Raw genomic sequence first — 15,542 nt, 5'->3', positions numbered from 1 at the left:
GGGAAGAACAGTTTTGCTACCGGCAAGGGACTCAGCTATGACTCTGTAATGGCGTTATTGGATTTTCAACTGCTAGGGAAGGGCTACAAACTGTTTGTGGATAACTTCTACACAAGCCCTACCCTGTTTGCAGACCTAAGGAAGCTGGATGTATGGGCTTGTGGCACCATTCGTACCAACAGGGTGGGCTTTCCGAAGACGAAGGTGAACGACATGCCTAAGCGGGCTGAGCGGGGGAGCATGCGATGGATCCGTGAAGATGGCCTGCTTTTTGTAAAGTGGATGGATACCAGAGAGGTGGTGATGTGCTCCACTATCCACAAGTCCTTCAGTGGGGATCGTGTTGTCAGGCGTGTGAAGAACGGTGCCGGGGCATGGACCACCAAAAATGTCCCCATTCCAGCTGCAGTGAAGGACTACAACAAGAGCATGGGCGGAGTCGACCTTTCGGACGCGCTAATCGGCTACTACAATGTTCTCCACAAGACAATGAAATGGTACAAGACCTTCTTCTATCATTTCATCGACATCGCCGTAGTGAATGCATTCATCCTACACAAGGAAATGGCAACGAGCTGTGGAAAGCCCTTCTTCTCACAGAAAGCCTTCAGAGAGCAGCTCATCAGGGAGCTTGCTGGCTACAGCACCACTGCACCAAGCCCTGTCCCTTCTGCTCCTGCCACAAGTGTTCATCTGCCCAAATATATTTGTGCAGGCATGGATGTGCCTAAGGGCCAAAAGGGCACAGCATGGAGGCGTTGCTGTGTTGTTTGCAAGATGAAGTCTCCCATCACATGCAGCACATGCTCAGTGACCCTCTGCTTTACATCAGAGAGAGACTGCTATGGCATCTGGCATGAGCAGCAGAACATTGTCTAGAGTTTTGGCAATGTTGGTGGGGTCATATGGCAAAGTGGGTCTGCGGTCTAGCTGAGAACACCAGTCTGCGGTCTAGCTGAGAACACCAGTCTGCGGTCTAGCTGAGAACACCAGTCTGCAGTCTAGCTGAGAACACCAGTCTGCAGTCTAGCTGAGAACACCAGTCTGCAGTCTAGCTGAGAACACCAGTCTGCAGTCTAGCTGAGAACACCAGTCTGCAGTCTAGCTGAGAACACCAGTCTGCAGTCTAGCTGAGAACACCAGTCTGCAGTCTAGCTGAGAACACCAGTCTGCAGTCTAGCTGAGAACACCAGTCTGCAGTCTAGCTGAGCTAGGGTCAGTATGTTATATCTGGAGTATTTTTCCTGTCTTACCTGATGTCTTGTGTGAATTTAAGTCTGCTCTCTTTCTCTCCTTCTTTCTCTCGGTGGACTTGAACCCCTGGGACCATGCTTCAGGACTACCTGACATGATGACTCCTTGCTGTCCCCAGTCCACCTGGCCTTGCCGCTGTTCCAGTTTCAACTGTTCTGCCTGCTGCTATGGAACCCTAAACTTAATTTTTTTCTCCTGAGGTGCTGTCCTGTTGCACACTCTACAAAAACACTGTGATCTCCACCCGGCACAGCCAGAAGAGGACTGGCCACCCCTCATTGCCTTGTTTCTTCCTAGGTTCTTGCCTTTCTAGGTTGTTTTTCTTAGCCACCGTGCTTCTACACCTGCATTGCTTGCTGTTTGGGGTTTTAGGCTGGGGCTGTGTAAATAGATTTGATAGAGGACTGAGGGTGTGTAAATAGTTACCCATGTTTATTTGTAAATGTATGTATACATTTTGTTTTTCATAACGTTTTTTAAAAAAAAAAATGTTTACCAAGATTTTCAATTTTTTTTTTTTTTTTCAATTTTTTTTTTTTTTTCAATTTTTCTTTTTTTTTTTCAAAAATTGTTGATTTTTTGTGGGGGTGTGTTAGAGTACCATTTTGGTATTTTGTATATAGTTATTGGTTTCAAAATGTGTACTTCACCAATTTGGCCACTTGGGTACATTTGGGCTACTTGTGTGTGGGACACCTGGGTGACTTCATAATAAATGTTATGTAGCACACTCATTTTTGAAGTTATCATTTTGAAATTTTGCACGGGTACTGTTGCCCTCTTAATTTTTGCACTAAAATTGTCCCCATCGTCTTATCTTAATTTTTGTTTTTTCTTGTTCATTTGAAAGATGATGATTCAAAAATAAATAGAAAAAACAAATGTTTTTTTCCATAGTTTAATCTAAACCAGATCTATTGTGTGTTATTCTCCTACATTCAATTCACATTTACACAAACTTCAGAGTGTTTTCTTTCAAATGGTACCAAGAATATGCATATACTTGATTCTGTGCCTGAGCTACAGGCTGTTAGATTTGGGTATGTCTTCAGGCGGAAATTGCACAAAGTAGGGGGGTAGGCTTAAGAGGTACCTTACTGTGATTTTTTTCAATTAAAATGGTCAAAAAGAAACAAAAATAACTTCATGCAAAGAGCATTTTCTCAAGCAAGAATTTTGCTAGGACTGTCTAGGAGAGGTCTGAATGGGGAGGAGAAAACTAGCTGTTATTGGCAAAGATGTTTGGAGCTCTCTTTCTTATCAGTCTATTAACTAATTTAATTCACCAGGCAGGCCAAAACTCCAACAATTTTTTTTACACACAATATGACAGTATCTTATTCCTTTCAGTTCGTTATTTATGTCTACTTACTGCATAATTTTCTAAGGATTTCTTTATTTTTAAATCACTTCAGGCCAGGGGTGTCATGGACCTATTATTTTATAGGGGGCACCAAGTACGTAATGATGGAGAATTTTGAATTTTTCAAACACCTGAAGCATATTTGTCCTGCAATCTAGAGCCATAAGTTTAGTGATTAATTTAACATCTGAAAAAAAATTACAAGACACATCTGAGGGGTCGCGTTTCCGTGTGCCCCACGTGGGGCTTCAGGCTAATTTTCTCCCTAAGATATGTAGTCAATTCCAAAGGTCTTATACCTACACCTAGTGGCTAAACCATAATACTATTGAACAAGGTGTTGAAGGAGTTCTCAATCTAATAAAATAAAAATAGATAACAATACAAAAATAAATGACCCGATTTGTTATTTATTTGATATGTATCTTCTACATATCTGAAACAGTGATCATGTCTGTATCATATAGAGGGGGGAATTCAGACAATTTTTGAATCAAAATAAAGAACACACTTCAGATATGATCATATCTGAATATACAAGTGGCAATCTTTTCAATCTTTTGCAAATCTTCACCCAAATATAAAGAATATGTTTGACTTAACTTTTAGCATTTTGGTGAAAAACTTAAATGACTTAAATTAACGTTTATATACATTTGGAAATACAATATCTGAGACAATAAATGAACACAAATTGACACAGATGGCTTCCTCCTCAGTTTCCAGAGTTTCCTCAACAGTGCATGTGGCTAACCTCTGATGTAGGTCTGCTTTGTTCCTCACTGACACCTTTATCACAAATTTCGCAATTGTACTTGTAAGTATTGTTCTTGTAAGTATTGTATTTGCATGTATCAATGGAAGAACAGCACCAGAGCATTGTTATAGATCCTCCTCAATAATAAATGCATTATTTGCAGAAAGATTAGATCAGATAGATTTAGATGAGGCTACACAAAAGCATTCAAGTTGACATAATGAGCATTGAACCTCCCTCTGATTTCACCACTGAGACGTCAAGAGAAATCAGGTTCAATCTTCAGAGGCACTCACAACAATTTTCATGACCCAATGAAATGCAAATACTGTATTAGGTCACAATGAAAACTGCACCTGAGAAAAACTTATTTTCCTACCACAGGACAGGTCTTTTTAATAAGATTTGATAAAAGCTCATCAATTGTTAAGTATCTGAATAAAATATAAATGGTCACAACTGGAAGACTGAAAGATATTTTCTAGTGCAGTGGTCGACAACTATTCTGCCATAAGACCTTACATTATGTAAAATAAACACTTACAGTGGAGGTTCCTAACTTCTGGTTATTAGACCTGCCTCACCAAGGCTCACCTGTGATTGTCAATAGTGCATTTTGTCCCATCAAGACTGTTTCAAACAAACCGGAAAGCCACCCAGTGGAAAACATTTGGCCCATGCCGTCTTAATGACCTCATTTTCTGGTTTAAACTGTTTTTCTGGTTGTGAAGAAGTCATAAAACCAGATTTTCCACTGGTCTCAGTTAAAACCATGTGAAGATGCATTTTGTATGACGAGATCATGATGTCAAAGTAAATCCTTCATATGTTGGCTGCCATCTGGTCACATAACAACCAGGCAGACAGCTTTTTCTGGTTACCTTCGTTAAAAAAAAACGTTTTTATACAACCAGCATACAACGTGACCATAAAGTCATAAACGATGTCATACTGAACACATTGCAAGAGATCATGAACTAAGTTTTGCATGTTTTCTCCCACAATGAGTTAAACTTTATACACACAGAAACACAGATTCCACACCGGGAAACATCCGAGACATGACTTGCGGCTACAATCAAGGGCTTTTGAGGATAACATCTGCAAGCGGGACTAGGGATACAATTGCTTTTCGAAACACAAACTACTCTGTTTGTTTTTTTAGGTCAATGTTCTCAACCTTGTGACTTCCTTCTGGCACGCAGTTGATGATATAATATGTAATGGTTCATGTGCTTAGCCTCCACGATCAACCAGGCCGAGACTTAGCCCCGCCCTCTCCACTCTCACTAACAACAATACTGTCAAATTAGAAATGTCAACAATACTGTCAAATGACAATATGTACAGTACAGTACATCCAGGTCCAACCACCCATTGACTCTGGTGGGGTCTTTCAGTGCTGTTTGACCAGAAACTACATCCTCGGGATGGGGCTGAGCAAGTCTGCTCTCCACGGAAGCGGATGTCATTCCTGGAGGAGGGTCTCCCTCCAGTTGAAGCTGTGGTTGGGTCCATGTGTGAGGGGCAGGATGGGTGGGTCCACCAGCTGCCAGATCCCCGGGTCACTCTGCTCCTCGCACGTACAGAAACCCAGGTAGGGGATCTACAGGAGGGAAAGAGGCTCTCGTCAGCCGCAATAAAGGCAGAATGAAAGTTAGGAAGTGGGGTGGAAAGGCAGAGGGGGAGAAAGAGAGAGAGAGAGAGGCGGACAAAGAGAGAGACAGACAGACAGAAACACAGATACAGAGAGATAGGCACAGGGTGAAAGTAAGAGTGAAAAAGAGTGAGGGGGAAGACACAATGAGATCAAAATAAAATATCACATTGAGCGAGTAAAATAAACTTCAGCTGACCTTCCTGACTACTTGGATGAAGTCCTTGGAGGTCTGGGGGCTGCGGCCCTGGAGCTGTCGGGTGCAGGCCTCCAGAGAGGAAGCATGGGCCACAATCAGTATGTTGTTTCCTACAGAGTGAGAGATGAGGAGATGAGGGGAGGGAAGATCAACACGGACCAGATGAATCCCAAAGTCCATCCCACACAAGATGTTTCTGTATCACATCTGGGATTCAAATTGTATAGGTTTGCTTTCAAATGCCACGAGCATTTGATTGAGCCTGTCTAGCGTGGAGTGGGAGATGAACAGGGTTTGCACTTTTGGGACTATTCCGTTGATTCCATTGCACCAGGCAAGCTCAATCGAGCACAGCTAAAGGATTTGAAAGATAGGCACTAATTGAATGCAGGACTGTTTTTTTTTTATACACATCCCATCCAAAGCCACAGCAGTGACTGAACCCTGCATCATAATTACCCATGTTTTTGCAGTCAGACAGAATGTCTTTGGTCACTTGGTAGCTCCGGCTCACGTACGTGTCATAGGACTCCGACACGCTAAGTTTGCATATTGGGATGAGAGGTCTGTGGGAAGAAGGAGTGAAAACATGTGAGACAGAGGCATGGCTGAAAAGGCCCCGGCCCCGTCCAGCAACAACCCTTAGCCCCTACCTTTACCACTTCATGTACGTAGGTCAGAAGGAATTAAATAAGCATAGGCAACATGGTAGTAGCTCCATCATTTTCTTTGATAGGCTTAATGGAATGTTAACCATATGATTTGTACATATCTGCTTGTCTTTATACCTGTGCCTAGGCCCAAGGTTAAAGGGACTAGGGGTTGTTTCTGGATGGAGCCTAAATCTGCATTTACACATGGAAGCAGCATCGCGCGGTGAAACATCGGCCATTCATCTTCAATGGAAGGAAAGCGAGAGAAGCGGAGAGTTGGCGAGGGACCGTTGAGCGATGCAAGCATGGGCGCGGGAGCTGAAAAGGGCAGGACTAAAGCTGGGGAAAGCAGAATTTTCATTAAATCCTCCATGATATGGTGAAGCGACTGACCAATCGATTCTCACCATAGCTTCCAAACCCTACTGGATTGGCTGACAATGGCTGTTAATACGTAGCACAACCCAGCTTGCTTGCTAGCTTGTTAGCACGAGGGCGAGGCTAGCGTGGCTAGGCAAGTGCCGCTTGTATAGTGTAAATGGCCAGTAAGAGTACAGTATGGAGGTGAACCAGGAAACAGTCTTGCCTGTATCACCTGTATGTTGTGTCAACACTGAAGTGGGATGCAGCCAGGTCTGTGGGAGGGATCCAGGCAGGAAGAGAGCTCCCAGAGACCCACTTGGTCCATTCGAATAGCCCTGGCTCCACTCTGATCTTCAGCTTGCCATCCTGCTGCAGACCTGCAAAGGGAGACAGAGAGGCGCATAAGCAAAAGAGCAAGACTGCAGCCTCTGCTGCACACACCAGCCCTGTCCAAAAACAACCCCTAGTCCCCTAGCCACTTACGTAGATCTGAAATGATTGGATTGAGATAAGCAATTTGGAGACAATTTCACTTAGCCTATCAGAAGGAAAGGGAACTACTACCATATTGGCTAAACTTATCAACTCCCTCTCAGATCTACATAAGTGCCTCGGAGAAAAGGGTTGGACCAGAACACATGATATGCTCTCAACTATGTTCATTGACAACATTTCAACCACTAAAGGGGCAATCCACAGTTGAAACAATAACAAAGCGCCCTCCCTGCCACTGTTTCGGGATGGGGCTGGAGAAATCTAATTCATAGACAGAGCTATGGATGCAAGAACTGACCATCCATGATATCAAATGATAGTTTTAACTATGTTTGTAGGCTATATAGTGTATTCTTACATTTACTTTGTTTACAAACATTGGAGTGAAAAAGTGTATAATTTTGGTTCTAATGGAGTACAACAGTTGCTAAACTCATGAAGCATTTATAAATGAGATTGTTCAAGAATCAATGGGTACATATAATTCATTTGTAAATTAAATTGTTCTCGAATCAATGGGTAGATACAATTAATTTACAAGTTATATTCTTCTAGAATCAATGGGTACATATCATTCATTTATAAGCCCCAAAATGGATGTAGAAACTGCAGATCGCCCTTTAATGTCTTCATCAGGGGTTAGAGAGGCGAACACAATCGATAAGGCTTTTTATCCTAAGCAGGATTTGTGGTGGCAAGTAACTACATGCTGGTTACCTTTGAGGATGTTCTGAGCAGTCTGGACACAGCGCAGAGAAGGCGAACAGTACACAAAGTCTATCACTGTGTTGCTCTCCAACAACGCCTGACCTGCAACACAGGCAGACAGATAGACAGAGGAATAGGTTGTTATCACACTGTAATGAAACATTAAACATGGAATTGGGCAGATAACATATGTGTTGACAACCACGTACCCACTATTTGTGCTTGTGTGGAACCAAACACAGTGATGGGGGTGTCCATGTCGTAATCTCTGTGTCCTCCATTCCACATGGGCAGGCTGACTGGCATGTTCAGGTTAGTGCGCACATATCTACCTGTAGAACAGAACACCACAACCCAGCACACTGTTGTTATGGTTTCAAAACCTACAAACAATACTGCCGTTTTATCTATCCAATCAAAACATCAGATTCATCCAACTCAACTTGTATGACTCCTTTGAAAGCACACTTGCTTTTAGGATTGATGCGCAATGTCTAATATTAAAGAAGTCTCGAGGTATTGCTCGCCTCAGATAGAGTACCTTATGATAAGCTGTAGACCACACTATCTACCAAGAGAGTTCTCATCTATATTATTCATAGCCGTCTATTTACCACCACAGACCGATGCTGGCACTAAGACCGCACTCAGCCAACTCTATAAGGCCATAAGCAAACAAAAAAATGCTCATCCAGAAGTGGCACTCCTAGTGGCCAGGAACTTTAATGCAGGCAAACTTAAATCAGTTTTACCAAATATTTACCAGCATGTCACGTGCAACCAGAGGGGAAAAAAACTCTAGACCACCTTTACTCCACACACAGAGATGCATACAAAGCTCTCCCCACCCTCCATTTGGCAAATCTATCCTCCTGATTCCTGCGTACAAGAAAAACTAAAGCAGGAAGTACCAGTGTCTCGCTCAATACGGAAGTGGTCAGATGATGTGGATGCTACGCTACAGGACTGTTTTGCTAGCACAGACTGTAATATGTTCCGGGATTCATCCAATGGCATTGAGGAGTATACCACCTCCGTCATCATCAATAAGCGTATCGAAGGACGTCTTTCCCCACAGTGAGCGGACGTACATATCCTAACCAGAAGCCATGGATTACAGGCAATATCCGCATCGAGCTAAAGGCTAGAGCTGCTGCTTTCAAGGAGCGGGACACTAATCCGGATATTATCCGCTATGCCCTCAGAAGAACCATCAAACAAGCAAAGCGTCAATACAGGATTAAGACTGAATCTTACTACACCAGGGCTCTGACGCTCGTCGGATGAGGCATGGCTGTGAAAACTATTATGGACTACAAAGGAAACCCAGACGCGAGCTGCCCACTGAAGCGAGCCTACCAGACGAGCTAAATGCCTTTTATGCTCGCTTCGAGGCAAGCAACACTGAAGCATGCACGAGAGCACCAGCTGTTCTGGATGACTGTGTGATAACGCTCTTGGTAGCCGATGTGAGCAAGACCTTTAAACAGGTCAACACTCACAAAGCCACGGGACCAGACGGATTACCAGGACGTGTACTCAAAGCATGCGCGGACTAACTGGCAAGTGTCTTCACTGGCATTTTCAACCTCTCCCTGACCGAGTCTGTAATACCTACATGTTTCAAGCAGACCACCATAGTCCCTGTGCCCAAGGAAGTGAAGGTAACCTGCCTAAATGATTACCGCCCCGTAGCACTCACGTCGGTAGCCATGAAGTGCTTTGAAAGGCTGGTCATGGCTCACATCAACAGCATCCTCATGGATACCCTAGACCCACTCCAATTCGCATACGATCCCAACAGATCCACAGATGACGCAATCTCAATAGCACTCCACACTGCCCTTTCCCACCTGGACAAAAGGAACACCTATGTGAGAATGCTGTTCATTGACTACAGCTCAGCGTTCAACACCATAGTGCCCACAAAGCTCATCACTAAGCTAAGGACACTGGGACTAAACACCTCCCTCTGGATCTTGGACTTCCTGACGGGCCGCCCCCAGGTGGTAAGGGTAGGCAACAACATGTCTGCCACACTCATCCTCAACACCGAGATCCTTCAGGGGTGTGTACTCAGTACCCTCCTGTACTCCCTGTTCACCCAGAACTGTTTAGCCAAACACGACTCCAACACCATCATTAAGTTTGCTGACGACACAACAGTGGTAGGCCTGATCACCGGCAACGGAGAGACAGCCTATAGGGGGGAGGTCAGAGAACTGGCAGTGTGGTGCCAAGACAACAACCTCTCCCTCAATGTGATCAAGACAAAGGAACTGATCATGGACTACAGGAAAAGGCAGGCAGAACAGGCCCCCAAAAACATTGATGGGATTGTAATGGAGCGGTCGAGAGTTTTAAGTTCCTTGGTGTCCACAAAACCAACAAAGTATCATGGTCCACACACACCAAGACAGTTATGAAGACAGCACGACAAAACATTTTTCTCCCCAGGAGACTATTATACTGTATATGCGTAGTCACTTCACTCCTACCTACATGTATAAATTACCTCAACTAACCTGTACCCCAGCACACTTACTCGGTACCGGTACCCCCTGTATATAGCCTCGTTACTGTTATGTTATTGTGTTACTTTGAATTATTTTTTATGTTTTACTTTAGTTTATTTGGTAAATATTTTCTTAACTCTTTTTGAACTGCACTGTTGGTTAAGGGCTTGTACTGTAAGTAAGCATTTCACGGTATGGTCTACACTTGTTGTATCCGGCGCATGTGACAAATAAAGTTTTATTTGATTGGATTTGACTCTGCTCACCTTTGGAGTCAGAGCACAGTGAAAGCCACTGTTTCCCAAACACCACATCCATCCGCTCACCGTGCCGACAGACAAACAGGGTCCGCTTGGGCAGCTGAGAGTGATTGCTACCGACCCGAAGCACCTAAGAAACAATACAGTGAATTGGGGCATCAAATCCATAACATTTCCCAACATTTTCAAGAATTGATCAGTACACCTGAAAAACAGCTTTGTATTGGAGCAAGGTTATTATAGTTTGTGTTTTTATATTCGTTTTTATTAACATTAGTTTGTATTTTTTTATTTGAAGTTCAGTTTAATTTCCTTTTCAGACCGGATTTGCTAGTTTTAATTTAGTTATAGTTGTATACAAATATTTATATTTAATTTTTATATTATTTAGTTTCAGTTTTAGGGGCGGCAGGTAGTCTAGGGTTAGAGTGTTGGGCCAGTAACCAAAAGGTTGCTAAATCGAATCCCCAAGCTGACAAGGTAAAAATCTGTCGTTCTGTCCCTGAACAAGGCAGTTAACCCACTGTTCCTAGGCCGTCATTGTAAATAAGAATATGTTCTTATTAACTGACTTGCATAGTTAAATAAAGGCTAAATAAATAAATAAATAAATGTTTTGGTGTTAGGGACAGAAAGCATGCATTGGAGGCTAGGAGCCATTGGTGTTGTATAGTGTTTTGGGGATGTCATTTCTCGCAACTGAGGGCAGTAGTACAGTCGTGGCCAAAAGTTGAGAATGACACAAATATTAATTTCCACAAAGTTTGCTGCTTCAGTGTCTTTAGATACTTTTGTCAGATGTTACTATGAAATACTGAAGTATAATTACAAGTGTTTCAGTGTCAAAGGCTTTCATTGACAATTACATGATGTTGATGCAAAGAGTCAATATTTGCAGTGTTGACCCTTCTTTTTCAAGACTTCTGCAATCCACCCTGGCATGCTGTCAATTAACTTCTGGGCCACATCCTGACTGATGGCAGCCCATTCTTGCATAATCAATGCTTGGAGTTTGTCAGAATTTGTGGGTTTTTGTTTGTCCACCCACCTCTTGAGGATTGACCACAAGTTCTCAATGGGATTAAGGTCTGGGGAGTTTCTGGCCATGGACCCAAAATATCAATATCAATTTTGCCTCATGGCATCATGCTGGAAAAGGCATTGTTCATCACCAAACTGTCCCTGGATGGTTGGGAGAAGTTGCTCTCGGAGGATGTGTTGGTACCATTCTTTATTCATGGCTGTGTTCTTAGGCAAAATTGTGAGTGAGCCCACTCCCTTGGCTGAGAAGCAACCCCACACATGAATGGTCTCAGGATGCTTTACTGTTGGCATGACACAGGACTGATGGTAGCGCTCACCTTGTCTTCTCCGAACAAGCTTTTTTCCGGATGCCCCAAAAAGGGAATTCATCAGAGAAAATGACTTTACCCCAGTCCTCAGCAGTCCAATCCCTGTACCTTTTGCAGAATATCAGTCTGTCCCTGATGTTTTTCCTGGAGAGAAGTGGCTTCTTTGCTGCCCTTCTTGACACCAGGCCATCCTCCAAAAGTCTTTGCCTCACTGTGTGTGCAGATGCAGTCACACATGCCTGCTGCCATTCCTGAGCAAGCTCTGTACTGGTGGTGCCCCAATCCCACAGCTGAATCAACTTTAGGAGTCAGTCCTGGCGCTTGCTGGACTTTCTTGGGAGCCCTGAAGCCTTCTTCACAACAATTGAACCACTCTCCTTGAAGTTCTTGATGATCCGATAAATGGTTGATTTAGGTGCAATCTTACTGGCAGCAATATCCTTGCCTGTGAAGCCCTTTTTGAACAAAGCAATGATGACGGCACGTATTTCCTTGCAGGTAACCATGATTGACAGAGGAAGAACAATGATTCCAAGCACCACCCTCTTCTTGAAGCTTCCAGCCTGTTATTGGAACTCAATCAGCATGACAGAGTGATCTCCAGCCTTGTCCTCGTCAAAAATAACACCCGTGTTAACAAGAGAATCACTGACATGATGTCAGCTGGTCCTTTTGTGGCAGAGCTGAAATGCAGCGGAAATGTTTTGGGGGGATTCTGTTCATTTGCATGACAAAGAGGGACTTTGCATTTAATTGCAATTCATCTGATTACTCTTCATAACATTCTGGAGTATATGCAAATTGCCATCATACAAACTGAGGCAGCAGACTGTGAAAATGAATATTTGTGTAATTCTCAAAACTTTTGGCCACGACTGTACATACATTCTAAAGTCAATCTCAATGAGACTTGGATTTAATATGAATAGCGCAAAGACCGGTGCAAAAAAATATGGTGGAAGGATTTGTTTTTGTTTTCATTTACTATGATAACTGTGATTTGAAGTCATTCTTCAGGAATAATAAGAATCCTGCTGCATATCATAACCAGGACCAGGAATTTTTCCTGATCAGGATTAAACGCTAGGCACTAGTTATCCTGGTTAGGAAAAGCTGTATGGTTTAGTTAAAGAAACTTCTTTCTATTCTTTGGAAAAAGTGCCAGTACCTGCATGGGATGACAGATGAGGCTCGAAGTGGGTGTGTCCCCAGGGCTTGCGTTGTCGAGGCGACGGCTGTCCAGCAGCCCATCGAACAGGCCCCTTTCCCTGCTCTCTTTGTCGGAGGTGGCGGAGCAATTGAAGAAGGAGTGTGATCTGCACAGGATAGAAGACAAGAGTTAACACACATACTCACTACTACTCATTCATCACTACTGACTACTGATCAGAACTCTCCATGCTCTTTTACAGTGTTCTGGCCCTGGGTACGGGTCAATTCCAATTCAAGATGCAAACAGTTCCTTCTGGATTGACTGTATTGAAATGGAATTGACCCCTGCCCCTATGTTCTGGACCCAGGACTGTAAGTAAGAAGTAAGAAGCACGCCAGGGGTGTAAGTAAGAAGCACATTCTGAGGGCTCACCCGTGGAAGACCCAGGTGTCACACTCGTCTGCCCGGCTGACGTAGTTCTCAGGCAATAGGCCGGACAGCCCCGTGGCAAGGGAGGACCCGTAGACCCAGCCCTCGCTGGTGTTTTTCTGCTCCAAGGGAGACGTGAAGACAAAGTCACCCAGGACCAGCTCCAGCTCGTCCTCATTCTGAGGGGCGTAGGGATACATCACACGCAGCGTCTACAACAGAGGGAGGGAAGGACACAGCTTGAGCACACCAACGCTGTATCTAACACCAGAATACAGTACAATGCAAGGCTATAGGTCTAAATGGGCAAGCTCGTAAAGGGCCACTGTGATATTTACAGATGTTTCTAAATTAATTATACTGTATATTCCCATTGATTCTTGAAGAATATCAATTATTATAAATGGCTCATGAGCTTGTCTTGTAGAAGGTACAAGGTCCATGTCATGGTGTTGATTAGTATAAAGTATAAGAGTAGTATTGGATGTGAAATGAAAACAAAGTGTTATTATTACCTCATGATTGGCAAACCGAATGTCCCGGGAGAAAAGGACAGCCAGCCAATCACAGCCTAGCTTCACCTCGATTCCCTTGGCCAGCTTTTCCAGGGAGGTCAGGTGATTGGTGGGGAAGTAGTAGGCTAACGTCACATGGAGCTGCTTCTTATGGGGCTCTAAATGGACATCTGAGACAGAGAGAGGAGCATGAGTGAATAAAGGTAAAGAATATAAAGAAAGCCATTTCTGTGGGGCAAACTACTACAGTGGAAATCTAGCTCAGCAAATCATAGAACTACAGACTTGAGCAAAATGTCCCCATATTTTCCAAGCAATCTTTTTTGACGTGTTATAATCCACCATGCACAATTTGAAATGAAGCTCCAAACTGCCGGTGCTTTATGGTGAGGATAATCTCTTTAGGATTAAGCATTACAGTCAGGGCCGGCGCCAGAACGAATCAGTTGGACAAGCATTTGATTTTTATTCACGGGCACATCCTGTGTGCTTACGCGCAAACACATTTTGTGAATGGGTGTTATGATAAAGACCATACACTCTTAGAAAAAAAGGTGCTATCTAGAACACAGAAGGGTTATTTGGCTGTACCCATAGGAGAACCCATTGAAGAACCATTTTTGGTTCCAGGTAGAACCCCTTTGGTTTCAATGTAGAACCCTTTCCACAGAGGGTTCTACATGGAACCCAAAAGGGTTCTACCTGTAACCAAAAAGGGTTTTACCAGCAACCAAAAAGGGTTCACCTATGGGCTGAAGAACCGTTTTGGAACCCTTTTTTCTAAGCCTGTGAGCAGCTCGTGAATTTCAAGTTTGGGGAAGCTTACAATTTATCCTACCATTCCAACCTATCTGCGTGCCATATGACTATAGGCCAATGCAGCAGTAGGCCTATAACGTCCATCATCACCTAAATAAAATACATAGGACTAAAGCCGCAGAAAAAAGTGGAAAATATCCTGATGAAAATTCTGGTTCTTTCAATCACATTAATATCTCTGCCTCCCTTTCTATCTGTCTTGACTTGAGCTATCGCTAGTGAAATGCAACATTGTACCAACTCGGCAGGTTGGCGTACTCAGACGCCAACGCTCCCTTCATGTTGTCAGGACAGAGAAACCACACACATGCTCATTGCTCACATGGAGCATTCCAAACAAAGACAGTGAAAAAATTGACAAAACTCCTAATTGATGGTTATGAAATAAACCAAATCGTGTTTCTCACAAGTGTAGCAGGTTGTGAACTCTGCAAACAATGTTTCCACTCCGAGAATGAGAATGGTAAATTACTGTAATACATGCATTAACCGAAATGAATGTAACTAAATGACAGAGATGAACGGTACATTTACTAGGACTACTGGTTACATATGTAATGTTGAATTGACAAAAAGAAACAATCAAAGGTCAAACAATTCACACAATGAAACAATGACTGTGCAAGATTTGGCGGGAGACACTGGAGAACATTCTGGAGTGCTGAGTGCATGTATTCTGGAGAGAGACGCCCATATCTTCGCCACACACCCAGCCCCTTCTTCTAGTCTCAACATTTTATACTCAAGACACATTATCTTCACACATTTTAAATGCTTTTCACTGACAGCCGCAACTCAATAATCAGCGAGGCCTATTGCCACGCGCTCTGCCCAAATTGCTGCCTACCCCAATAGGAATAGGCCTATACACTTGTGATTTGAAACAATCCACAGAAAAAAAACATTTTAAGAAGATAATGATCCTCTGTGGCCAAGTCAAGTTCTCTGGTAAAGTATTTTTGAATGATTTTATTTAGAAAGGAGTAATTATATAATTTTGGCAAAACATCAATTTACTTTAGGGGAAGCCAGCCTCCAAACAGTGCACT

At 43.3% G+C, this 15,542-nt stretch overlaps 1 protein-coding gene across 2 annotated transcripts in view; it reads right to left on the bottom strand.

Moving 5' to 3' along the window:
* Positions 1 to 3,009: 3,009 nt before the first annotated feature.
* The window catches only part of LOC112265399 (ubiquitin-associated and SH3 domain-containing protein B), a 44,109-nt gene continuing 31,576 nt past the window's right edge, over positions 3,010 to 15,542 (bottom strand). For both annotated transcript variants that reach the window (XM_024442662.2, XM_042296072.1), the window contains 10 exons: positions 13,675 to 13,844; positions 13,163 to 13,371; positions 12,746 to 12,893; positions 10,232 to 10,355; positions 7,659 to 7,781; positions 7,459 to 7,551; positions 6,479 to 6,623; positions 5,690 to 5,796; positions 5,231 to 5,340; positions 3,010 to 4,980 (listed from right to left, as the gene is read on the bottom strand). In XM_024442662.2, coding sequence (XP_024298430.1) covers positions 4,843 to 4,980; positions 5,231 to 5,340; positions 5,690 to 5,796; positions 6,479 to 6,623; positions 7,459 to 7,551; positions 7,659 to 7,781; positions 10,232 to 10,355; positions 12,746 to 12,893; positions 13,163 to 13,371; positions 13,675 to 13,844 — 1,367 coding nt within the window. In that variant the 3' untranslated portion in view covers positions 3,010 to 4,842. The remainder of the gene's footprint in view (positions 4,981 to 5,230; positions 5,341 to 5,689; positions 5,797 to 6,478; positions 6,624 to 7,458; positions 7,552 to 7,658; positions 7,782 to 10,231; positions 10,356 to 12,745; positions 12,894 to 13,162; positions 13,372 to 13,674; positions 13,845 to 15,542) is intronic.

The sequence above is a fragment of the Oncorhynchus tshawytscha genome, linkage group LG13, assembly GCF_018296145.1.
Source record: "Oncorhynchus tshawytscha isolate Ot180627B linkage group LG13, Otsh_v2.0, whole genome shotgun sequence".
NCBI lineage: Eukaryota > Metazoa > Chordata > Actinopteri > Salmoniformes > Salmonidae > Oncorhynchus > Oncorhynchus tshawytscha.
The sequence above is the reverse complement of the archived record's forward strand: the minus strand, read 5'-3'. Positions and strand labels throughout refer to the sequence as shown.